The sequence below is a fragment of the Aethalodelphis obliquidens genome, unplaced genomic scaffold, assembly GCF_003676395.1.
Source record: "Aethalodelphis obliquidens isolate GAN/ISIS:26980383/991018 unplaced genomic scaffold, ASM367639v1 scaffold44, whole genome shotgun sequence".
NCBI classification, from domain to species: Eukaryota; Metazoa; Chordata; class Mammalia; order Artiodactyla; family Delphinidae; genus Aethalodelphis; species Aethalodelphis obliquidens.
Genome location: NW_020837988.1, coordinates 14,040,731 through 14,050,997, shown reverse-complemented (window position 1 = coordinate 14,050,997; position 10,267 = coordinate 14,040,731). Strand labels below are relative to the sequence as shown.

At 37.7% G+C, this 10,267-nt stretch overlaps 1 protein-coding gene across 4 annotated transcripts in view; it reads right to left on the bottom strand.

Moving 5' to 3' along the window:
* POLG2 (DNA polymerase gamma 2, accessory subunit) overlaps window positions 1–10,267 on the bottom strand; it is a 35,089-nt gene that overhangs the window by 17,537 nt on the left and 7,285 nt on the right. For 2 of the 4 annotated variants that reach the window (XM_027081185.1, XM_027081187.1), the window contains exons 5-9: window positions 10,077–10,217; window positions 7,771–7,851; window positions 5,468–5,568; window positions 3,453–3,570; window positions 12–102 (exon numbers count right to left, since the gene is read on the bottom strand). In XM_027081185.1, the coding sequence (XP_026936986.1) occupies window positions 13–102; window positions 3,453–3,570; window positions 5,468–5,568; window positions 7,771–7,851; window positions 10,077–10,217 (531 nt within the window). In that variant the 3' untranslated portion in view covers window position 12. Of the gene's footprint in view, window positions 1–11; window positions 103–3,366; window positions 3,571–5,467; window positions 5,569–7,770; window positions 7,852–8,542; window positions 9,032–10,076; window positions 10,218–10,267 lie in introns of those variants that run through there. The other 2 variants (XM_027081188.1, XM_027081189.1) reach the window with 2 other exon arrangements.

Sequence of the window (10,267 nt, the reverse complement as noted above, 5' to 3'; positions counted from 1 at the left end):
ATATTACTTACCTCAACTGCAGTATAGACATTCCATGTAGCCAGTTAGTGCAGTCAGCTGATCTGAGACCAGGAACACAATCTTCCTGTGAGGCTGAGGCCCCTAAGAAGACAAAGTACCTAAATAAAGGTACCTGTGGGCAGGACTGAGATTTTCTTCAGAAAAATAATTTTTAAAAACATTTTATTCTCAGTTATATTAAAACTAAATATTGGACCCCAAACTGCAAAAATGAAATTTAAACTTTTAAGTAGACATATGGTGGGAATACAGGCATTGCAGTACTGAGAGTTCTGTGGTTAAGGTGAGATAAAGCAAATGAGCAGTTGTGTGTCATGGCATTCTAATTTTATCACCCTCAGTATTCTTGAGAATTGGGATTCTTTTTTTTTTTTTTTTTTTTGCGGTACGCGGGCCTCTCACTGGTGTGGCCTCTCCCGTTGCGGAGCACAGGCTCTGGACGCGCACGCCCAGCGGCCATGGCTCACAGGCCCAGCCGCTTCGCGGCATGTGGGATCTTCCCTGACTGGGGCACAAACCCGCGTCCCCTGCATCGGCAGGCGGATTCTCAACCACTGCCCCACCAGGGAAGCCCCAGGGTTCTTGATGTGGGAGGAGATACAGATGTGTGATAGAAGAGGTTAAAGTAAAAACTCTTAAGTCCTAAAGGGGCATGAGGGGACTTTTGGAGGGTGATGGAAATGTTCTATATTATCATTGTGGTAGTGGTTACACATTTGTCAGAACTCATAATCTGTACATTTAAAATAGGTAAATTTACTGTATGTAAATCATATCTCAATAAAGCTAATCCACACACACATATACCAGTCCTGAATTTGAATTGCAATTATTGGTGAGTTCGTGATGGCACCCAGAGTATAGTCTCCAAACAGTTTTCCAGTAAAATGAACCAGGGCTTCTTGGAGAAACTCTAAACTATACAATCTCTATATTACATATTAGATACCAAGGAAGCTATCAAAGACTACTAAAGTTGTGCCAAAAGGACTTGAGGCCAACATGAAGAGGCTCCCACTGGCCAAAGACAGAACAATTTGTGCATGAAAAAGAGTAACTTTAAAGAGGACAAATCTAGCATTTCTCCCACCTTTCCCATACCTCTAAGCAAACAGCAGATGAGATATTTTCTTTTATGTAAGTATTCTAGCTAATAAATAAAGAAGGAAGATGGAATCAGAATATCACCATTTTGCCACCTCTAATGAACTGACTGATCTAGGCACTGGTCAATGATTGCTAGCATTCCTCCAAGAGAAACAGCCAGACAGTCACTGCTCCCTGATGGGAGAATACAGCCTATAAAATAATCTTGCCCCCCGCCCCCGCCAAACTGAACTTGAAGCTGATCAAGCCTCTGGATTCAATTCCCAATCTATAGGAAATATAGAGAGAGGAATAGGTTAAACTACACCAAGGGGATTCAATAAGCAAAATCCAAACAGTAGAAAACACCGTAACAAACAACTCAAATGTCTTGGGGGGAAAAAAAAAAAAAAGAGTGTGAGCAGGTGAGAGAGAACTCAAATCTATTGTATAAGGATAAGAGAGACTAAAAGACCTACAACCAACTTTAATAAATGGGTCTTATTTGGATCCTGATCCAACAATGAGACAACTGGAAACTAAGTGGATATGATATTAAAGAATTGGTTTTTAAAAACTTTTTATTATTAAAATCTTCAAACATACACAAAAAGAAGCAGTACATGAACTCCCATGTACCCATCACTCAAATTCAACAACTCAGCACTATCCCTATTTTCCCTCCATATTCTACCACTTTTTTTTTTTTTTTTTTGCGTTACGCGGGCCTCTCACTGTTGTGGCCTCTCCCGTTGCGGAGCACAGGCTCCGGACGCGCAGGCTCAGCGGCCATGGCTCACGGGCCCAGCCGCTCCGCGGCATGCGGGATCTTCCCGGACCGGGGCACGAACCCGTGTCCCCTGCGTCGGTAGGCAGACTCTCAACCACTGCGCCACCAGGGAAGCCCCTACCACTTTTTAAAACTAAATTTTAAAACAAGTCTCAGATATCATATATTTTTACTCAAAAATATTTAAGTATGTGTCTCTATCAGACAATGACTTTTTAAAAAGAAAAATAAAGCCATAATATCATTATCACACCCAAGGAAATTCTCAATAATTCCTATTATCATCTACTGTTCATTTTTTTCAGGCGTGAGAATGGTTAACTTAACAAAAGATCCTGAACTAAAATATTTACAAATGAACCGATAGCTGCGATCTGCTTCGAAATAACGTAGAAGGGCGATGTGGGGTGGATGAGGCAAGACTGGTCAAGGGTTGATGGTTGTCGGTGCTGGGTGATAGGTACATGGGGTTAATTATACTCTTCTGTGTATGTTTGTGTTTGAAATTCTCCCCAAGAGCAAAAAATAAGAACCAAAAAATAAAGACCTACTAAGTAAAGTCAACTCAGATAAGCCAGCCAAGCTTTTAAGACATTTTACACAAAGTATCAGAATTTTTGTCAGGTTGGTAATGACAACATAGTTAACACAAACATAATCAGCACACAAAAGTTTAAAGATTTCTTATAAACATATCTATTAGAATCAGACATGAAATACACTAATATTAGATTATGCCATTTAACATTTATTTTAGCTTGCTTTGCAAAAGTCAATAAATGTTCTCATTATTAAAATTTTAGTTTTAGGTTAATCTTTGATATTTGACAGTGTATATAAAGACCCTTCTTTCCTGATAACAAAACCCATTTCAGAGAAGACAAGACAGTACTGCCCCAAGGGATAAATTGTGTTTGATCCAAATTAATCACGATATTCTCATTCCCTTGGACAATGACTGGCCTAGTAATGACCATGTGATTCAGTTCTGATAAATAGAATAAAATGTAAATAAGTCTTCTGACCGGGATGTTTGGGAAAGCTTTTACTTTCCTAATTAAAAACAGAAGAGCCTTGGCTGGCTAGCTCTTATCTCTTTGACTTTCTTCCTAACTCGAATGTGGCTGAGAAGGCTAGAAATACATCCGCCATCTTGTGACCAAGAAGAAACAAGTATAAAGATAAAAGCCAATATACTAAAGATGGTGGAAAGACAGCCAAGCGCCTTGCTCCCTAACTACTATAGAGGAAACAATTACGCCAGCTCTGGACAGTCTACCCCCTCGATTTCTTGTTATGAAAGAAACAAACTCCAATTTGCTTAAGCCCGTATAGCAGTCCTTTTGTTTCTTATAGCTGAACATATTCCTGATACCATGAAATACATCAAGAAATATAATAAAAACTGAATCAAAAAAAGCACCAAAAAAAACCACTAATAATAATCTCAGTTAAATAAGACAACCAAATTAGGAAAGGAGAATATTTATTACACAAATATTAGAATCTATACATTCTTAGCTGATGATATATATTTAGTTAAAAAGTCTTTTACTTTGGATATATGCATCGTTTCCTTCATTGTGGTGTCTCTACTTCTCAGATGTATTAATCCATTCTCCAAAGTAGCTTCAGTAATCAACACTGTGAAGAGGATACTCATTTCATCATATCTAAGAAAAAAAGGTAGTTAACCAAAACATGTGAGCACAAATATAGACTGTAAGTTCACCACATTACCAGCTTTAATTACTCAGGAGCCAATGCCACCTTCAAGAGTCACAAAACTCAGGGACTTCCCTGGTAGTCCAGTGGCTAAGGCTCCAAGCTCCCAATGCAGGGGGCCCAGGTTCGATCTCTGGTCAGGGAGCTAGATCCCACATGCTGCAACTAAAGTTCCTGTACACAACAACTAAATTTCTATTTAAAAATTAAGAAAGAAAGAAAGGAAAAAAAGAGTCACAAAACTCAAAGGCAGGGCTTGAGAACTGAACCCAAAAATACTTTTTTCAAGTTTCTGAATCATTTTCAAAGTAAAATTTTCAGGAAGTTTCTGACTTATTGTAATAGCTAGGAAGTCATAAAAGAAAAGAAAATATAAGAAATAAACACTGGTACCTCAACACACCATTTGGTGTGATCTGGATGAAACTCAGAATAACCTCAGCCTTTTGGTATTTGGATACAATCCAAGAAAATAATTTTAGACAAAACTCTGTTATACTACTACTATAATATTAAGATCTAGTGTACAACAAATTATACCAAAAACCATGCTAAATATATACCTTGGTACACTAACTTACAGTTTCTAGTTTAGCAATAACTGAATATGTTCCACACTGGCCTTCCGTTTACCCAGTCATACTATCTCATTGTTTCTTTTCTTTTAGGACTCCACCAGAAATTATCTTATTTATCTACTTGCCTGTTGTCTATTCTATCCCACTAGAATAAGTGTCATTAAGAACAGGAAACTTTTCTGTGTTGTTTACTGCTGTATCAAAGAACAAAAAATATAGTGGGTGCTTAATAAATATCTGGAGAAAAGTATCCTGGGACAAAGGAAAAAAACTATCCTGGGACATAAAGCCTTTACCATGTAAAGAACAATTGTAACTTGATATTGTCCACATGACTCAAAGGGTAAGATTTTAGAAACTGAGAACACTGGAAAGTTCAAGTACCACCCCTTCATTTTATATATGATAAAGCCATCAGTTGCTTTATCTATAGAAACTTATTTTTCTTCTGACATCATCTGAAAGGTATATTTTAACAAGTTACTACAGAACTGAGGAGCAAAACACGAAGCTTCACAACTTTTCACCTAAAAGATATGTATTCAACACAAAAAGCTAAAAAAATAACAAAATAAACCCAAAGTAGGGAAAAATGAATTATTTTATTAAAAAACAGAAGTTAATGAAAATAGCAGGGGGTAAGACTAGAGACAGGAGCTCAGTTAGGAGATTATTTCAATAATCCAGTCAAGAGATACTGGTGATCTTAATGGGGAGATGTGGATGTGAGATACATTTAGGAGGAAGACAAGAGTTAGTGATGGACTAGACTCTAACAGTAAGGAAGAGGGAGGAGTGAAGGACAATATCCAGGTTTCAGTCTTGAGCAATCAGGTAAACAGAGGTGCAGATCACCGAGAAAACTAGTTCTCTGCTCTCTGGAATAGAATTACCTTCCACTCAGCCTGAGAATGAACAAGGCCAGCAAGGAAAAGGCACTCCACTCATGTTCCCCCAGTCCTGATTCAACAAATGTGTCTAATATAAATAATTCCATCCCTGATAAACTGATAAACTCAGGTACACATACTTCATGGTATTAAGTCTTGAAGTTTCACATAGTTTGCACTTATATATACCTGATGAGTATTGTTTCCTGCTGTACCAATTAACTAAGGGTATGTGGTTCTGTAAACAGGAAAGTTAGGAATAATTTTGAATTATAGTATATATAGATATTTAGAAGAAATCTGTTACTCATAAAGAAACATCGTATAATCAAAAACTCTGAATACATTTTTTAAGCAAGAAAAAACACAATTCTTACTTTGAATAAAGTTGTTCCAATGAGGATGGCACAGTTTCCAAATAACCAGGCCACACAGATATTCCATTTTCTAATAATTCATTAAATAGCCCTTGACAAACCTGGGGAAAAATACAAAAACTCTGAATATGAAAGAAAGAAAAGTAGCTAGAGTTATTACCCTATTTTTATGAAACCACCAATCATCTTTTTCACTCTTTAAAGTGGGCATAAATCCCTTTAATTACATGATAATATTGTTGATAATTTTATATATTGTATACTTATAAATTGTATACTTCTTCTGAAGAACTTAAACACCGCAAAGCTGAATACTAAATGCAAATCTGAAATTTTTATACCAAATATAAGAATTTTTATTATCATAATTCATAACACAAATAAACAAAAGCAAAACAGATTCTATCAAAAAAAAACAGTCCAAAGGGCTAAGTTAACTCTAAACTTATCTGAGACTTGAGAACTGAGCCTAAGGGTTATAATACGATGTAAGGAAGAGAAGGAAGAGCCATTAAAGGAAACTAAGGAGAAGGAGCCAGAAAAGTATGAAGAAAACCCAGAGAGTGGTGTTCCTGAAGCCAACTAAAGAAAATGTTTCAAGAAGAAAAGAATGATTGATTAGTTTCAGTGGAATGCTGGAGACAAAAGCCTGATTGGAAATACAGAAGTAATGATGAGTAAATGACATAGTACACTTTACTGTTTTCTTAAAAATGGTGAAGCAAGAAAAAGAAAAATTTAAAACTCCCTTAACAATCTAGAACTAAAATTCTAAAGTAGAATTTCTCTCATTGGCACTGCTGATATAGAATGTTTAGCAGCATCCCTGGTCTCCATTAGATGTCCGGACCACCCTTCCCCACCTTCTGACAACCAAAAATGTCCCCCAAAATGTCCCCAGATATTACCAAATGTCCCCATGGGGAGGGAGAGGGGGTAGGGGTGTGTGCCTGAGCTAGAGCACTGTTTCTCAAACTTAAACACCAGAATCACCTGGAGGGCTTGCAAAACACAGATGGCTCAGCCTCACCCCCCAGAGTTTCTGATTCAGCAGGTCTGGCAAGAATTTGCATTTCTAACAAGTTCCCAGGGAAAGACCACAGCGAAGTAAATGGGTGTTAAGGTACAGGATATTTTGGGGATAGATGAGAATATAGATATTAATAAATCTAAGAAATTATCAGGGAAAAATAAATATGAGTTTTAGTAAGTTTAGTTTTGGTTGCCAGCAGAAAATGTGCTCTAACAGAAGGTAGAAAAGGAGAGAAAAAGTTCTAAGCATGATAAAGCACAGGTGAAGACATGGGGAAATAACCCACAAAACCTCTTTCATAGCCCAGAAAGTTACATACGTAAGGATTCTCTTTGTCATACTGCTGAGGGGAAAAGCGTTAAAAACAGAATAAGACACTACTCTTTTGGTAAAACACCCAAGGCACAAAATACTACTAATATGCTTACAAACAAAAACAAAACAAAACAAAAGGCCTGCAATGGTAATGATGAAAATCTACGAAGCAGAGTTCTTTGTCCTTCAAGCAAAAAAATCCCTAGGAACTTGGTACCTACCAGGGTGTTGTGGAGCCTCCTGCAATCCTGGGGGAAATGTGGAAATTAAGCCATTCTCTTCCCTTTCCCTGAGCTCATTATCCCCACCTTCCCAGACCCCTGCACAGGAGCCCGGGAAAGCCAGGTCAATCTTTCTAGTATCCTCACTCAGGTCCCTGGATGGGTCTGAGATACCCAAACAGAAATGACTGCTGAAGGGGTCCTGGTTTTTCTTAACAGTATTTAATTTGACCAGATAGATTAGAAAAATAAGATTACAGATCTAGAACTTGTGTTTATACCAAAAAGTATCAAAAGTGTTAAGTTAAAAAGGGAAGAGGGTAAGAAATAATTCACTAGACGTCTGTACGAATATTTTGATTGCCAAAATTATGCATACTCATTTAAAAAAATGCAACTATGACTGGGCATGACATTAAGAGCAAAGCCCACTGAACTGTATTCAGCTTCTTTAATATAATATACTTCAAATTATCTGTAATTAACTGTAGTATTTATTATTATTTAATTAAAATTCATTAATGAATGATTTAATTAAAAATTTTAAAATTCATTAAAAATGAATTTTTTCATTTAATAAAAATTTCATTATTTAATTAAAATATGTTCACAGTTCATTATTTAATTATAATTTTTAAAAAAATGAATCAAAATAAAACTAGATGGCAAACTACTCATTTACTTGGAATAATGGTTATAATTGAAATCATGACATTAAAACTTATTTAACCCACCTGTCTTAGTTCCACTGTTGGGCCTCTTCCCACATCCAAAGCAACCTTAATAGGGGCTAAACAAGGGTGAAGTTTAAGCACCTAAAACAATTTAAAGAGAAGGGGTAAAAAGGACAAGCACTAATAAACATGAAGCTGTTTAAGCAATTAAAATTTTCTGTGTGAAAATGGAAGCTAGCTGAGGTCATAAAAAATATCACATAATGATGTATCAACCATCTTTATTCAGCTGCTCATAGATGTCTCCATTCAGGCATTCTACAGAAATAAGTTCACTTGATATTCTCCCATTTTCTGACAAATCCATTTTCTCTCAGTTGAAATGCCCCTTTCTGGCATCACTGCCTTCCCTACCCAGCCTGAGCCATGTGGCTTATCACTTGGACTTTCTCTTGCCAAAACCCATCACTCTATGCATTCATTCAGCCATTCAACAAACATGTGAATGGCTACTTGGTACGAGAAATAATTCTAGGCGGTGGGGACAAAAATCCTGTCCCTCATAATGCAGAGAAGCAGATAACAAAATAGATAAGTAAATAATATATTTGAAGGTGGTAAGCGTTGAAAAAAAAAAGAAGATAGGAAGTGCTGGCAAGGGGTGGGCTGGTGGAGGGTTGTTTGCTATTTTAAATAAGGTGGTAAGAGGGAATTCCCTGGAGGTCCAGTGGTTAGGACTCCACGCTTCCACTGCAGGGGGCGAGGTCTCTGGTGAGGCAACTGAGATCCCACATGCCGCACGGTGCAGCCAAAAAAAAAAAAAACAAAAAAACTACAATGGGACCATTAAAAATAAATAAATAAATAAGGGGGTAAGAGAAAGTCTCCTCTCTGAGGCGACATGTGAGCAGACTTGAAAGGGGATGGAGGGACGAGACGTGGACTTGGAGGAAGAGCACTCAGACAAAGGGGAGCATTAATGACAAAGCTCTTGAGCTGGGAGCACACACTGGGCATGTTCTAGAAACAACAATAGGTCTGTGCTGCTGGAGCAGATTGAGTAAGGTGGAGAGGAGTTGAAGGTCAAAAGGGATAATGCTTTGTAAAACATTTTAGGGGCTTTGGCTTTTCCTCTGAGTGAGAGGAGGAGCTTATTGGAGTGTTTAGAGCAGAGGAACAAAGTAACGCGTACCTTTAAAAAGGGCCACTCAGTGCAGGGAGGTGGGGATGATGGTGGCTTAGATCAGACTGCGAGCAGGGGAGGTGCTAAGAAACCGTCAGATTCAGGATATATTTTGAAGACAGAATCAAAGAGGTTTTGCTGATGGTTTGGATGTGCAGTATGTAAGAGAAAGAAAGGATCCCCCTTGTTTGTCTGCTACACACACCCTATAAATCCCAAACAATTCTATAAATGGCCACATCAGGCTAAACAAGCACTGCATAATAAATCACTAACTAGGCAGAGTGGTGCTACAAACTCATGGTGTCTAATCCCAGTTGAGCACTCAACACGTGAAAACTTTTGATTTTGGGGAAGCTCCCTTTCCCATTCAAGGGAAATATGAGTATTCTAAACTCTTGCCACTTAAACCCCTACTCCTCCACATTTTAAGCTAATAATCTTGCTTCCTAATTCCCCAAGAAAATAGAGGATATGAGTAAAACTTCCTTCAAGGGCTAACCAGCTCTAGTAGCCTATTTATATCTATGAAATTGTTTCTTTCCACCCTGCTGTTTCAAAAAATAACTCCCTTTTCAAGACAAAACCCCCCAACTTGTGTTCTTGATTCTGTCTTGGTCCTTCCTGTTTCTTCTAAAATCTTGCTCCATTAGGTACTTCATTTCTCTCCTATTTCTTCAACCCCTCCTCTCTCTTGATTTTCAGCCCATAAAAATGCTCAAATTGCACATCCTAAAATAAGCCCTTCCCTTGACCCAGACCCATGTCTAGTTCCTGTGATCCAGTGATCAGCCACTTGGGGTCAGACCAGAAGCAGAGAGGTTAATACCACAAGTCTTGCTGGCCTGTTTTACTTACTCCTACTTAACACTCAGCTTCTGATACAAGCAGAAGCCATAAGTGAAAAGGCTCAGGGGCTAAGAATCAGAGACAGCTGTCCAGCTGCCCAAGTTCAAACAGAAACGCCTTTGGGATTACCCAAGAGGGATTCCTTCTTCTATTCTGTGAGAACCTGCTTATTATTCCTGTGGGCAGATTCTAAAAAAACCTGAAAAATAAATAACTTGCACTAAAAAAATTATTATTCAGAGTTTATATTAGAAACCAAGTACACTAACATAAAAAAAGGGAGAGAAATTTATATGTTTAATTTCCCAAGTCTATCTCTGAAATATCAAAGCACCTTTCTATGAAGATCTTTCTTTCTTGTAAAGGAGTTCTCTGTTAGCTGGAAAGAATCGTAGAGATATGCCAGCATGCCTCGGTCTAGATCACCATTTATGGATAAAACAGAAGGAACCACATTTTTCCGTCCATCTCTGCCCTTCACAGAAAAGGAGAACAAAAATAAAGCATCATTTAGCAGAACTACCT